Source organism: Abramis brama, assembly GCF_963993115.1.
Source record: "Abramis brama genome assembly, chromosome: 4".
Lineage (NCBI taxonomy): Eukaryota > Metazoa > Chordata > Actinopteri > Cypriniformes > Leuciscidae > Abramis > Abramis brama.
In genome coordinates, this window is record NC_139966.1 from 13,130,570 (window position 1) to 13,147,339 (window position 16,770).

Sequence of the window (16,770 nt, forward strand, 5' to 3'; positions counted from 1 at the left end):
TCATTTTATTTAGCCTTAATTTTATTAGAAGACCTCAATGAGATTAAAAATCTCTTTTACAGGTGTGTCCTGGCCTATGGATATGTGGCCCAGATATACAAATGCACAAATGCTATAATAAATAAAACAAAAACACACTAGAGTTCTCAAAAAGTATTGAATACTGTACTTTGGCTGTTGAGCGGCATTGTAAACACTGTCAGAAACCACGCTAGACTTTGCATGTTTCGACTGTTTTTACCGAACACTTCCTTGAACGTACATGCACATACATAATGATCAATGAGAAAACTTGTTACTAACTCCAATACTATTGTTTTTAACAAAAGCAAAATTAAAACTCAAGTTCAGAAACACTGCTGTGAACATCATAAACTTAAAAAAGGTTATGCAAACAAATCTTTCCACAAATAAAGTCTCTGTGATGCACTTGTCAACTACAAAAAGAAAAAAGTCTATTTCTATTACAAAGGTATTTCTGTACTTTGATTCTGTATTATGACTGGTAATGCTAAGGCTTTCTTATCACACACCTACAGCGTGTCATCTAGGGCGACATAATGTGTTGTGGAGTATGGGGCATAGCAGCAGAAGGTTCTAAGGAAGGAACAGATGTCCCTGATTTGCCTCGGGTAATTGCTAACTTGGATCCACGGGCAGGTTACCTTCCTCAGCATCCGTCGTACAGTCGGGTAGATCTTGTTCATGTTGAGTAGCTGTACTCCCTGGAATGGCTTGCAATTCCTGCAAAGTTCTCCATGGTCAGTTGACACATAGTATGACCTCGGCACATAGTATTTAACATTCCCTTTTGTTGTCCACTCCTTTTCACCATCCAACTTTAGGCGCACAGAGTCCCCAGGACGAAGCGGTGAAAAGGATCTAGCACCAAGTCATCGATTAAAGAAGTATCTGTAAGATTCCTTCACTCTGTGATCCTTAACTTTCACTCTTTGCAAGTCAGGCCATTCTGGGGTCAATCTAATTGCTGTCACTGGAACTGTAGTACTGAGGTGCCTACCCATGAGAAGTTACGATGGACTGCACCCCGTAGCTGCTATTGGACCAAGAAAGGGTCATCCTGCTTCTAAATCATCTTTGCTGTCTTAACAGCCCTTTCTCCAAGGAATCTCCAAGGTATCTCCATGGACCTGGGGGTAACTTTGTCACTTTGTCATTGATCTGACACAACTGACATTGACTCACGTTGCGTTTTAGATCAGTGCCCTTGGTGGCCTTCATGAATGCGAGCGAGTACTTCGTCTTTAATTTTTTTGGGATCATGATTGTATTTACTATTACTATTTTCTACCCGTGCAAGAGAAGCCCTGTCGACTCAATCAAAAAACCCTGTTGGCTAAGGTAGACCCGAAAATCGACAGGCACCGCTTTTACATGTTTAGGCCACCCTTGCTGAACATATTTAAGCACACTTTGCAGCTCCTCATCTGTTTTCGTAGCATCAGATATCTGCTGTAGCTTCTGAGAAGAAGCTGGCAGGTGCTTCTCAACTCCAGCTATGTAGGCCTCGACTTCCTCTTCGAGCTCTGAGGGTTCTGATTTGGCCAGGGGGTGTCTGGACAGCGTGTCTGCTATAAGCAGAGACTTTGCAATGGCTCTTAGTAGCTCATTCAATGGCTGTAGCACAGTAGCGCTGTGTGGCAGGTAACAGCAAAGGTAATTAATCATACCCAGCATCCGCTTTAACTCTGTCAGATTTTGGGGTTCTTTGAGGTCCCGAATAGCACAGACCTTGTCCGGGTTGGGCCTGATGCCCTCTTGACTGAGACTATGTCCCACAAAACCCAGTTCCTTTTGGCCAAAGATGCATTTTTCCTTCTTTAGCTTCAGCCCTGAGGCTGAGTCTAGTCTATGGCATCAAGTCTATGGTCATGTTCTTCACGCGCATGACCATATACCAAGATGTCATCCATGTAGCAGCACACTCCCTCGACATTCCGAAGTAGCTCAGTCATGTGATACTGAATATCTCTGGAGCACTAGTTATACCGAACGGCAAACAACGAAAGTAGTAACTCTTAAAGGAAGTAATGAAAGTAGTCAACCTCTTGCTGGCGTCATCTAGAAGAATCTGCCAGAAACCACTGGTCGCGTCCAGACTGAAAAAAAAATTCCCAGTTTAGAAGTGATGGTTTAGAAGTGATGTCATCCAAGGTTGGCAGAACATACTTTTCGTTCAGTAGTTTGAGGTCGACGCAAATCTACAATATAGCTAGTCTACAACAAAACTATGTCAATAGCTTAAATCAAGTGAAATATGATCCAAGTAAACCACCGACTCCTCTTGACATGGCCTCATCGTCTAGTTTGTCATACTTGTGAGTGTGTTAATGACAAAAAAATAGGCTGCTACTTGGTGATTCCACAAGATAGTGGTAGATGGCTGAATAGTCCATATTTGATTATTAATCCAGTTTTCGACCATTTCAAAGGGACACCTCTGTAACCCCGTATCCAGTAGCTTCTTTAAATACCGCTCACGGTCCTCGGCCGGCATGAGAGTGTGTTTGTGCCATTTTTGCTATCAAGAAGAGATCTTTGCAGATCTAGAGCGAGCAGTTCTGTTCTCAGGGGAATCCGTTTGTCTTCCCCCAAAAAGGGGCATTACCCTTCGATGACGCAAAAGTAGCGTTGGTCTATAGTCAGCTGCGCTGTGCATTATGGGATGTTTGTTGACAGATTACACTTTAGCACCTGAGCCTCATGTCAGCTCGCAGACAAACTTGAAGTTGTGAGGCAGAGCCTCATAGAAATTTGGTACAGTATTTATTAATCTTTGTGAATGTTGTTTATTAACAATACAGCTGTTCATTGTTTGTTCATGTTAGTTCACAGTGCATTAATGTTAAGCATACAACATTTGATTTTAAGAATGCTGAAATTAATACTAAGATTACTGTTCATTCTTAGTTCATGTTAACTAAAGTAGTAAACTAATTTAACAAATAAAACCTTATTGTAAAGTGTTATCAAAAAATAATATAAATGTTGGTCATGTGTGTAAAACAGTGAGAGATTTCCACCACACTCATCCACTATAAGGAAAATAAAGCAGTGGACACACAATCAATTTAATTAAAAATAAATATTTTTAGTAATTAATTTAGAACATTTGCATTAATTTTGCACAATTGATAACATATTGCAAAATGTTACCCAATGGTTGTTGCATTTTATTTTTAGTCTGTTAAGTGTAGGCCGGAAGTTTTTTGTATTTTTATTAGAGCTTTATCAAAAACAATAATGGTTTGTCAATCTTTCCACATACACAAAAAATGCATCAATCAATAATTGGTTTGTTGTTGAAAAAAGTTACCCACTTCTGCACACAAACATTAGTGTTAGTGTTACATCAGTGGCACTTACAGAATCGCACACAGCTGATGTAGTTTAGACTTTTTAAGTGGTAGTTATTAGTGATTAAGATTAAATGTGTATTTTACCAACGCCACTTTTGTTTTCAGGACTTTTATTTTGGAGAGGAGATGTGACGTCATAAGGCTGCGCCACGCTCCTGCATATGTTGTGATTCGGCTGAAGAAAGGTTTGTTTTAAGCATTTTAAAGTGTTTAAATGAACGCAAACTGGTGAATCAATTTAATATCTTTTACAGGTTATGTAAAAAAGGTTAATTCATATTGAATATAACATTAAAGTGAGTTATCTAACATTATTGTACGTTTTTTGTGCAAGTTAAGCAAATACATACATGAGTAGCAGCAAAGGTGTGTCTCATTTCGCTCCCTACATCGTGAATTAATTTATCATAAACATGAATTCCGCTATTTGCAAGTAGTGATGAGAGAAACGGAGCTTTTGAAACTCAAGGGTCAACTGAATCAATCAAAGCTGCACAGAATGATTCACTGTGTCGACTCGCTCGAATCACCTAAAACACGGACGACTCCTGCTGGTCAAACAGTGTAAACAAGATCTACAAACACAAACAAGTAATGACAACTTTTACTAACCAGCTGCAAATGCTAGTTTGGAGTGTTTTTTTCTTCTTCTAATCAGGTGATTTAAGTCCATTAACTCTCTGACTGACTGACCAGTGAACTGAACTACTAAACTAGATCTTATTGAGACGCACACAGAGATTAAGTTTGCATTTATTTATTTTTCTGTTAATTGTTTCTGATATTAAACAGGACAGACTGTCCAAACACACAGAAAAACTCCTGGTGAAGCGACTGAAATCTATTACAATGATGCCGTATATTAAAGAGGAGAGTGAAGACTTCAAGATTGAAGAAACATTCAGTCTGAAACAAGAAGAAACTGAGGAACAAACAGGTCAGTTTCATTCTCAAAGCTGAACTCAGTCATTTGATCCTTATTAAAATGTCCAGTTCTACAGAAATGAGTGATATATTTTTGAAGAGTGTCCTAATTAAAGTAGTTTTATTTGACACTGAGCGGGTCGCCACGTTGATATCACATGAACAGACAAAAACTAATGCTACAACCTGAGAAGATCTGACTTCCATGTTGGACATTTGTTGTTGGACATTTCGACGTCACACATAAAATTAGGCAAAATAATACAGAGATAGCCTAAAAAACTATTATTTTGAGTAACATTCAACAAAATATCTACTCAATTTTTATGTTAAGATAGCCTATATTTATTGGGAATATACATACAAGTGTGAAATATGTAAATGCACTAGGAGCGTCAGCACATTCTCTTATGTAAAATATTGAAACCAGAGCATTGCATTGTCTAGAGTGCAGGAAAAGAGGTAAAAGTAAAACGATAACAAGAGGGTGGGATTAATAATAATACACAAATTAATATGCCAGTATCGAGTAGTGATGCACCGATCATGATTTTTCATGGCCGATACTGATATCTGTGTTGATGTTTTTCAACAAACAAGAAAGAATATGTATACATAAACAAGATGTTAATTTGGTATTTACCAGGCCAAACTGGCTTTTCACTGTTAAAACCATCTGAAATTAACGGCAACAACTGCACAGTTCACTACACAATCAACACACATCCATCAATCCAAACAAAGATGTTTGGCTATTTAATCAGCATTCAGCATTTGTTTTTGTTTTTAAATTCATTGTAAAGAAAAAAGGTATTTACCAGTGAAACTAAACAAAACCAAAAAATAATAATTATTCTAAAATGTCAAATCAAATAAAAGGGTTTTTCCTGGTTCAAAACGAGGCAGAGGTGGTAAATTCCTGATCATGTGTTTTAATAGTAAGATAATTAAATTAGTATTTTTCATAGACCATCTCAGTATCTCTAGGGGGGTCTAGGGGCATGTTCCCCTGGAAGAAAATTTTGTACATTTTAAAGATAAATTAATTAATCTGGTGCACTTTGAGTCACCTGAATCTGCTGTTGAAAATAAATAATCTACACACCAACCGCCCAAACGACATTCTCTGATTTAGATATCTGCATCTGATCATCGCATTACAATTATTCAAATTATCAGTGTTAAGCATGATAATATGGTAAAATATCACACTGAAGTAGAATGATTTAAAATTAACTTTTTAAAGCAAAATTACATTTCCTTAATAGCCTCAACAGAGGCTTTACTCCCTTCAAACTTAAATTGTCAATGTTTCATTACATCACTGTTGGAAAACACTTTTATTAGAATACATTTGATTTTGAATATGTCATGGACTTTTTGGAGCTGGCTCACTTGACCTGTATGGACCAGTTAGATCTTATGATATTTTTCCGTCGAGGACTATCCAAGCCGTTCAGCTCCCTTATGCCACTTCATCACCCTAGCTGGAATCTTCAACATTATATTGTCCATGCTCTTTTGCTGGCTGCATCAACTCTTACTATGGGTTTTGCAAAAGAGTCCTGCAAACTGACAGTATCCGCTGAGCCAGACACTGTTCATGTCACGTCCGCCGAGCCAGAGACCGTTCACGTCACGTCCGCCGATCCAGAGTCTGTTCACGTAACGTCCGCCGATCCAGAGACTGTTCAGGTCACGTCTGCCGATCCAGAGTCTGTTCACGTCACGTCTGCCGATCAGTCCGGTCCAGAGACTGTTCACGTCACGTCTACCGATCCAGAGTCTGTTCACGTCACGTCTGCCGATCCAGAGTCTGTTCACGTCACGTCTGCCGATCAGTCCGGTCCAGAGACTGTTCACGTCACGTCTGCCGATCCAGAGTCTGTTCACGTCACGTCTGCCGATCAGTCCGGTCCAGAGACTGTTCACGTCACGTCTGCCGATCCAGAGTCTGTTCACGTCACGTCTGCCGATCAGTCCGGTCCAGAGACTGTTCACGTCACGTCTGCCGATCCAGAGTCTGTTCACGTCACGTCTGCCGATCAGTCCGGTCCAGAGACTGTTCACGTCACATCTGCCGATCAGTCCGGTCCAGAGACTTGAGTCTGTTCACGTCACGTCTGCCGATCAGTCCGATCCAGAGACTGTTCACGTCACGTCTGCCGATCCAGAGTCTGTTCACGTCACATCTGCCGATCAGTCCAATCCAGAGTCTGTTCACGTCACGTCTGCCGATCAGTCCGATCCAGAGACTGTTCACGTCACGTCTGCCGATCCAGAGTCTGTTCAAGTCACTTCTGTGAAGTGTGTCTCACTAGTGTCTCCGGACAAGATGACCGCCACCGAGCCAGTGTCTCCGGACAGGATGGCTGCCGCCGAGCCTGTTCGAGTCACGTCTGCTGAGCCAGTGTCTCCGGACAAGATGGCCGCCACCGAGCCTGTGTCTCCGGACAAGATGGCTGCCGCCGAGCCTGTTCAAGTCACGTCTGCTGAGCCAGTGTCTCCGGACAAGATGGCCTCCACCGAGCCTGTTCAAGTCACGTCTGCTGTGCCAGTGTCTCCGGACAAGATGGCTGCCGCCGAGCCTGTTCAAGTCACGTCTGCTGAGCCAGTGTCTCCGGACAAGATGGTCGCCGCCAAGCCTGTTCAAGTCACGTCTGCTGTGCCAGTGTCTCCGGACAAGATGGTCGCTGCCAAGCCTGTTCAAGTCACGTCTGCTGAGCCAGTGTCTCCGGACAAGATGGCTGCCGCCAAGCCTGTTCAAGTCACGTCTGCTGAGCCAGTGTCTCCGGACAAGATGGCCGCCACCGAGCCTGTTCAAGTCACGTCTGCCGAGCCTGTGTCTCCAGATAAGATGGCCGACACCGAGCCAGAGTCTCCGGACAAGATGGCCGCCGCCATGTCGCCTGAGCCCTCAGCAGAGATGGCCGCCGCCACGCCTGAACCTGAGCCCTCAGCAGAGATGGCCGCTGCCACGCTGTCTGTTCCTGTCCCTGAGCCGGTGTCTGTTACTGGGAGGTCCCTTGATAGGACCATGGAGGCTGCGCCTGTCTGGTCCGCCCTGAAGGCTTTCTTGCCTGTTCCTGATTCCATGTCATATTTCAAACATGTCATATTTGCATAAAAAATTTCATAGTTTAGTGAATTACACTTGATGACAGTTGTCATAAACATGCATAAAACCTCCTTCATATTCATGACACAGTCATGTCATGATTATGAAGGTGTCATGTCAGTCTTATGCACACCCCTTCAAGTGAAGTGTAACCATATGTATACGTGACATCACAGACATTACATCTATATTTTTTTTTACAGTCTATGGTATATATATAATATGTGTGTGTTATGTCAATTCTTGGGACATTTGCATGGTAATGGATATGGCAATTTTAATGTATTTGGTCTTGGTGGAATAGATCTGGTGCTGCTTCTGCAGAGCAGGTACAGAGACTTGGCTACTGCCAGTACATTCACAGACATGCTGCTGCACATGTAACATACATGAAAAACTTGTATTTATTAGGGCTGCCAACATTAATGCATGTGATTAATTCAGAATGCTTAAAAAATGTGATGCAAATAACACAAATATAGTACTGAAGCATGAGAATTTCCACATTCTGTTCCTTTCATTTCAAGCAGTGCACTTTAGGTCCCCCTTAAATCTTTTCCCGTCAGCGCTTTTGATGATTTTCACAAAACCTTTATGGCCCTCAGAAAATTTTGATGAATGAATATCTGAATATATGTCAAAATAATAAACGGACCCTCTGCTTTTTTAAAACATTTTATTTGAGCTTCATGCATTCTTTTTATCAACACTTGAATCTGGATAAGTTTCATTTAAAAAAGAAATATACATTTTGATCAAAAAGCTGAGGAAATCGTGTTTTTAACAAAGGCTATGTCTGGATCAGATTCAGAACAGTGATCAAAGCAGTTTGAGTAGTTTGCGTCTATCAACAACCCCAAAGCGTGCACTGTCTTAACTCTTATTGGGTTCGAGATCTCATTCAGTAATGTTAAAAAGCTTTGATTTATACGCTTATTAATGCTTGATTATCACGTAGGCTAAAATATACATGATCACTGCGTGACAGTACCCTACCTCCCAGAAAGGCGCAAGCTCGCGCCAACAGGGGAAGGAGGAGGTTCTGGTGGAGGACGGAAACCCAGATGAGGTGACAACTGAAGAAACCTGGGTGGTGTAGAAGGTGGGAGGAGCCAGGGAGAAGCCTGTAGTGGGGGAAGCCAGGTGCAATCCCAGAGTCCTGCCGGGATGGAAACACACAGTCATGGCGGAGATTTCTTTGACATGTTCATGGTGATGATTGATGGTGACGGTACCGATGGTGGTAGAGCCCTAGGTGCAGACAGAGAGCCAATGGAACCGGGCGACTCTGATGGCTTCTGAGGTTGCGACAGAGTTGCAGTGCCGACCCCCTTAGGTGGTTCCGGAGGGCTGAGGTAAAGGCGTAATGGAGCCGTAGGGGTGGAGAGACGGCTCATAGGTCTGTGGCGCATGATGGGCGATGTCCGACTGAGGTGGAGCCAGTGGTCCAAGGGAGCCCGGTGGAGCCGTAAGCCCAATGATCCCTGGTGGAGACGAGAGAGGGAGGGGCCAAGGCGAAGCAACAGGATAAGCGGCTGGAGGCGGAGCCATGAGATCCAAATGCCCAGGAGTATCTGGCTCACAAAAGGCCAGAGGTGTATCCATGTCAGTATGAGGAGGAGGAGGAACAGAGGGGCTGACGGGGGACAGCTGAGACTTGTTGATCTAAAAACTCCCACGGCGATGGACGATGTTGTCGGTGTGGTGAAGAGATGAGTCCCACCATAGATATGAATCCCATCTTAGGATAATTGAATCATTTTCTTGTTTATCACTGTACTGCTGCTTTAAAGCTATATGCATTGTTTAAATCAACGTGACTTGACTATCTGTTAATGTATTGTTCTCTGTCATGATAGAAATGCAGAAATTTGTACTGTGTCTGTTTAGGCTTGCTGTGATAGTCTGTGTTACTGGTGTTTAGCTTCCCAACTGCTGCACTGCCCCCCACTGTTGTTTTTTTATTTTATTTTTTTTATAAAAATCGTTACGTTCAGTTAGAGAACAGACACTACAATTAAAAACTGGATGTGTATGCTTGATGCTAACATGGAATCTGTAGAGGATTAGTTGTATTTTTCTAATCGTTTGTGCTTTTCATTAAGAATAATAATGAACCCACCATTCAAGCAATTGCTGGCCCCGAACTGGTGCTAATTCAAAAGTACACTGTGCATGGCCGCACAGGCATTCATAACGGTGTGTCCACTGGTTAATTCCAATGGAAGCTCAGGAATTAATTGAAAATGCTCACTCTGATCTGCACTGTTATGAATGCCCCGTTGAGACCGGTATTACTGGTGTTGACACACAGCAATTAACCGGTGGGAAAATTTCTTCATAGTCATATTCTAGTCTTATTATCCTAATGGAATGACCAGAGACTCAAAATGGGGAATGTCTCTTGAAAGGGTACATTTATCCCCATCCGACAAGAAGGATTGCAATTTGGTGCTTTTTTCGCTTCCAGTGCTGTGATTGGCTTTTGACAGCAAAGGTGGCACACACAGTTTGGTCCACCCTTCTTTCTCCTTGTAGAACCCATTTTCATAGTCTAAAGGACATGGTTAGAACAGTGAGTTAAATAATTTACCAGTGCATTACTCGCATTCCAAACCACTTCCAAAATTCCTAAGATTTTGGAATATGTCCTAAAGGAAGCAAAGGGTTATGAATAATGAGAAAAATTTCTGAGATTATTGGTAACAACTCCTTACAGTAGCTTAGTGGGTCTAGCATACATGTTTTTGGCATTTATGCTTTAAATGTATCAATAGCCGCTTTCCGACCGGAGGAACCTTTTCACAGTTCCTAGAACTATTGGCTAAAGTACCCGGATGTCGGCGTGTTCGCACCGCAGGAACTAGGAACGATTTTAGTTCTAGGAACTCCATTTGTAGGAACTAATTTGGGTCCTACTTCAGAGTCGGTCTAAACCAGCACTATAGGAACTATCCGTGACGTTAGTGACGCTGATTGACCGAACGCACGTGGAACACCAGCACCCGCCATTTTTAAAACAGCTAGAATGTAAATACACAGATTATAGCCTATATATTTACTCCATAAACTAACTATACAAACATGGAAAACAGTTATAGATGGGTCTCTAAACCTTTATGCTGAAGAGAAAATCCAACGCAACTTTGAGGGAACCAAGCCAAACATTATTATGTTTATCTGCCCAGCTAGCAACACTGGACATCAACCACACGGCATAGGCTAATAACCTTTTTTCATATACTGTCTACTTTCTATAACAGTTCTATCTAATAACATATTAAACAGTACTGTTAGACAGATCGCTAACTAATAAACACAGAGAATGCGAGCATTGTTTGCTCTGGCGTTCTCAGCGCCGCCAAAATAAAGGTCTGTCGCGCCGTCAAAATAAAAGTCGCCGTGCTTGCGTCACTCCCTTACCCCTCCTACCAGTTCCTATGGCCACTTGGCCAGTGCGAATGCAAACAGCAAAACCGAGTTTGGGGGAGAATAGTTCTTAGAACTGTTTAGAAGTGGACAGTTCCTAGAACTAAGTTCCTAGAACTACTTGGTCGGAAAGCGGCTATAGTCTTTCTCTGTTGTGTGGTGTCATTAAACTGGGGTTAATTTGTATTTGTCTCTTGAGAGTCAAGAACTAAATGAAATGGAAGAGAAAGATCAGGACTGGAAACTTTCCAGACTGGACTTTCTCATTGTAGAACTTGCCTTCATAGTCTAAAGCACATGATTAGAATAATGACTTTAACGTTTTACCAGTACATTACTCACATTCAAAACCACTTCCATAATACCTTTGGCAGTTTCCTGAACACATAGAATCCAAACATGATGGAAAAAAAGAGTTCCTAAAGTGTCCTAAAGTAAGAAAAGTGTTACGAATATTTGGAGAATTTTCTAAACCACCTCTTTCAGTAGCTTAGTGGGTATAGGATCTAGCATACCGTCGCTGCCCGATGAAACTCACGTATGTCCAAAACGGTTACTTTTCAGGAAGTGAAAAAAACACCGTAATTTCAAAATCAGTTGAACGTAGCGTTGTCATACTTGGTACGGCATCTTTAAATGTAACCATATTCTTGCCAGTGTAATGATATAGTCCACATTTGACCAAAATCGAGTTTAAATGGACATACGTGCATATTTTACAGTAACGGTGGTCGATACGCATTCTTCCGATCATTAATTAGAATTGCCAAGTCGCGTTTCATATTGACAGATGAATAGGATACGCTTAGTTTATTAAATACGTCTCAGTTTATTAAATGTCTCTTGCAAACTATGAAGGGACAATGAATCAATACACTCATTGCTGACCGGCCAGCGCGTCCATATAGGCGAACTAGGCAATTGCCTAGAGCGGCACTTTTGTAAGGGCAGCAAAATGTGTGCCAACCGGGAATGAACAATTCACAAAATAGGCTAGGCTATGATCATATAATCATACATAATCAGAGAGTAGCCTTTTTCTTTTCGTTTTGAATTATTTCGTTTAAAGAATTTTCAAGCTTTGTGTATTGGATGTCATTCTCATGTCTGTGTGAGGCATAGCCTACACTGAGTTTCGTTAAGTTAGGATGAGATGCGCTTAACGTGCAATGCAAGTGACCGCGCGGGCGCCTCCATAATTATATTGTCTGCTATATATTTGCTTCCTATTTATTAAATCCACTCCAGGCAATTGGTTGATGAAAAATTGATTAAAATTAAGATACAATTTATACAAAACGAAATTCACTTTCAAAATTCACAAAACAAAACTTAATGAAGTGGTCAAAATCATGTCTGACCCGTCTCAAATTGTGCATCCTATTACTCGTGCTGTTCACTTTTCATACTTTCAACAGTATAGTAGACCTACAGACACTATTTGTACAAATTGCTGCACATTCATTTAATTCTGAATTTTGCACAAACAAGTTGAAAGGCTTCAAATCAAGTTCACGGATAATTGTGCGTGCATTTATTAATCATTATGATACTACAATCATAACAAAGTAGGCTATGCTATGTACAAAAAAATACAGCCATTTCTGTTTTTTTGTTTAAAAGAAAAAAACAAGCTGCACCCTTTTTTTTTTACATTTCATCTTTCATTCCGAAATAGAATAATGAATGAACGAAAAAGTACACGGACCCAACATGTAGGCTATTAGCCTTTTTACCCATTATCAATCTAAATTAATCTCGTTTTTAATTTAACTTAATTTCGTTTTTTTTTTTTTTTAATTTCGTTTTTCTTTATTTAAATTTTGGGTTTTTCTTTATTTATTTGAGTTTTTTCTTTATTTAAATGTCATTTTTCTTTATTTAAATTTCGTTTTTTTCTTTATTAAATTTCATTTTTTCTTTTTTTAAATTTAGTTTTTTTGTTTATTTAAATTATGTTTTTCTTTATTTAAAATTCGTTATTCTTTATTTAAATCTACCCTTTACTGTGTCAGTAATTTATTAGTCAGAAAAAATATTAGACTACCTTAAAAGTAGCCTATTGCTTAAGTTAACAGACCCGTGCGTTAACATCTCCACAATAAACAGTGACAATTACTTCGTCTAGACCATTTACCGGTAAATAACAGTTGTGAATATATTGTGAATATATAATGAACTTGAACAGTTGTCAAAAACAAACGTTTGCTGATACTTTACCTCACAGAGTTATTCGGCTATCCAATGCTGAGCTTCCAGAGACGCTTAGACCGGCGAGATGCCTCCACAGGGCGGGAGATACGCGGCGTGATTGACAGCTTTGACACCAAATGGATATACGTGGAAATCAGATGACATGATTTCACAACTTTTCATTGGTCATTTAGATATGTGAAGCATACTGTATACGGAAATGAACCTGGACATTCTATCCATCGAAAAATCTCAAAATCGGCAAAATGGACATACGCGGTTTTCATCGGACAGCGACGATACATGCGTTTGGTTTTAATGCCTAAAATGTGTAAATGTATTGATGTATGTTGTTGTTGTTCCATTAAACTCTGGTTAACTTGTATTTGTCTATTTTAGATCTGACGGCACTGAAAGTGGAGAGTCAAGAACTAAATGAAATGGAAGAGAAAGATCAGTATTGGAAACATCATGATTTCATAAATGGAGAAAACTCTTTTAGTTGTTCACAGACTGAAAAGATTTCCTCACAAAAAACAAGTTTCACTGAAAAACAATACCTTAAATTCCACATGAAAATTCATACTGGAGCAAAGCGATACAAATGTAATCAGTGTGGAAAGAGTTTCACCAAAAAAAATGGCCTTAACAGGCATGTAAACATTCACACTGGAGAGAAGCCTTACAGCTGCCAACAGTGTGGAAAGAGCTTCAATGATAGATATCACCTTAAAGGCCACATGAGAATTCACACTGGAGAGAAGCCTCACACCTGCCAACAGTGTGGAAAGAGCTTTACTGAAAAGGGACACCTTAAAACCCACATGAATATTCACACTGGAGAGAAGCCTCACACCTGCCAAAAGTGTGGAAAGAGCTTTGCTGAAAAAGGACACCTTAAAACCCACATGAATATTCACACTGGAGAGAAGCCTTTTACCTGCAAATTGTGTGGAAAGAGCTTCACTGATAAAGGAAATGTAACAAAACACATGAGGATTCACACTGGAGAAAAGGCGTTCACCTGCCAACAGTGTGGAAAGAGTTTCACTCAAAAAGAGCATCTTAAAAGCCACATGAGAATTCACACTGGAGAGAAGCCTTTTCCCTGCAAATTGTGTGGCAGGAGCTTCACTGATAAAGGAAACCTTAAAAAACACATGAGAATTCACAATGGAGAGAAGGCGTTCACCTGCCAACAGTGTGGAAAGAGTTTCACTCAAAAGGGACATCTTAAAGGCCACATGAGAATTCACACTGGAGAGAAGCCTTTTACCTGCATATTGTGTGGAAAGAGCTTCACTGATAAAGGAAACCTTAAAGTCCACATAAGAATTCACAATGGAGAGAGGCCTTTCACATGTGATCAGTGTGGAAAGAGTTTCAAACATAAAGTAACCCTTAATTGCCACTTGAGAATTCACTCATTAAGTGTGGAAATTTTTTCTAAACAGACACCAAAAAGGACACCTGAACCCTCTGGGATCGAATAACACGCCAGAGCATTCTGCTGTTTTTCTTTTTTCCTTTTCACGTAGCAGCGAAATCTACTTACAGTACTCTGGCATTTATGGTCTTTCAGATAAAAAGGGTCTTCTTTTATTCTTTTAGTGTCCACTTACAGTCAAAACATAACATTGTGCTTTTGTAAAATAAAGAAAACAAACTGTCTCTGTGAACTTTTTTCTGTAGCGCTTCACAAAACTTAACAAAACTCAGCGAATACTTGTCACACAGACATGAACAATAAATGTATAGAAACATTTAAGTGCCCCACCATGCATGCGATTTGCGGATTCACTTCTAAATTTAACCATCATAGAGTGAAAGTTCTTAATCTGGACTTGTTTTGACTTGCCAATTTACAGAAGAAGAGGCTAAAAATCGGGACTGTGCGTGCAAACGTAGAGAGAGAGAGAAGAGAGGTCGGCACGTTTCCTTGCCCTTGGACGGACACATAAACACAAAATTATGTCAAAATACCCATCTTGGTATTCTCGTTTATGTCATAAGTGAACATTTGAGAAAGAAACTGGATGTTTGTCAGTTTTTTTCGGTCCGTGCAGTCAGCCTTAAAGTGACAGATGACACTTAATATTCCTACTGTTGTCTGTGTCATTAATGTTAATAAAACAACAAAATACAGCTTTAACAAAGATAAAACTATATTTAATTTTTACTGTGATCAAAGTCTTATTTACATTTAGGCTTAATTATTAATTTTTTTACCTAAATACTACTGTTATACTTTGTAAATTTGATATTTAGTATTAATCTCTGCTTGTAATTTGTGTATTTGTTCTTATTTTATTACTGACTGTTCACTTGTTTTTAATAATGTTTGAACTTTATCAGTTAAGCTAGTAGTTTTTGCTGTAGTATCGAGGAACTTCAAGTGAGCTTTAAGTAATAAGTGAAAAGCTAAGTTGCATCCCCACCCCCCAATCCATATATATTTGTTATTATTATTATTTATTAAATTTTTTTTTTTTTTGCAGATCCGAAACAATTATGCGATCCGTGGCTCAAAAAACGTAAATGATCCAAAACGTGAATTTTGTGATCCATTCCACCACTAGTCAACGCCCACATCAACTCAATAAGATGCATCAAGTTTCATCAAATTAATTGTCTGAAATATGTTGAAATATAAAATGTATTTTGCTATATACTTTATAATGTATGCAATATATTATAAAAGTAAATGAGTGTTTAGACAAGATTTCATTGGTCTGTTTTGGACAGTTTATTAACTGTAAAGCTAAATGTAAAATATACAAATTTGTTCATGTACTGTGTAATAAGGCATTCATGGTCCAGCCTCACCTCGCACCCATCACCCTGCCAAGCCCAGCTAGCCTTCACCCCGCAGCACGGATTCAACCCCAGAGCCCACCGCAGACAGGGAGCTCAAATCTGCCCTTCGACTTCTATTACACCACTCTTTTGTGTGGAAACTTGGGTCTGCCGGTCTCCAGCTCCGTTCATGCTGGGTACACACCAAAAGATTTTTTACATCTTATAAGATTTTCAAAATGTGATAGACCACAAACATGAGGACAAAAAATCCTAGATTTAAGCATTTTGCTCCTATAGTGTGTGGTGTGCCATGATAAGACAAAGACAGCACACCACGCACGAACAGATTTTCAACCAGAGTCTCAACTGTGAACACAGGAATTCTCGCAAAATGACGCGAGACTTCAGAATAAGCATGGCGGACGATATGCAGGAAGAAATTGCGTTAGTGTTTGGAATGATTTTCACATAAAATTCAAGTGAAAAAAACCCCATTGTACCCACCATTAGCCCATATATAACCTTTCATACAGAAATATATTCATTCTTTATTGTCTTTATTTATTCTTTATTGGATTTATTGTCTCTTTAGAAAAAGTTATAATCCCTCTTTTTTTAATCTTTTTTTTTATTGATTTTAAGAATTACAATTACAGTCAGGGGGGTACAAAGAGTAAAGCCGATAAACAAACATAAAAAGACATATACATAAACAGTGACAAACTTAAAAGTTAAACAAAAAATTTCAAATGTTTACAGATTGAAATGCACTTTGCAGCTTTCTTATTTTTCAAACCCAATATTGTGTTTAGGTATTGTAAAATGTCTGCTCTTAAAATGAAAAACAAAGGCTTGTTTCCTCCAAATTTACACTTATGAATATTAAATCTTAACACTCAGCTTCCTGCAAGTGTGTGTGTGTGTGTG

At 39.8% G+C, this 16,770-nt stretch overlaps 1 protein-coding gene across 2 annotated transcripts in view; it reads left to right on the forward strand.

Moving 5' to 3' along the window:
- Positions 1 to 15,652, forward strand: part of LOC311081982 (uncharacterized protein) — a 38,097-nt gene extending 22,445 nt beyond the window's left edge. Inside the window, exons 3-5 of one of the 2 annotated variants that reach the window (XR_014606065.1) lie at positions 3,486 to 3,565; positions 4,173 to 4,317; positions 15,543 to 15,652. Coding sequence is in view for 1 of the 2 variants with exons in the window: in XM_084112733.1 (XP_083968859.1) it covers positions 4,230 to 4,317; positions 13,444 to 14,537 (1,182 nt within the window). In the remaining variant the exon portion in view is untranslated. Of the gene's footprint in view, positions 1 to 3,485; positions 3,566 to 3,985; positions 4,039 to 4,172; positions 4,318 to 13,443; positions 14,716 to 15,542 lie in introns of those variants that run through there. The other variant, XM_084112733.1, reaches the window with a different exon arrangement.
- Positions 15,653 to 16,770: the final 1,118 nt, after the last annotated feature.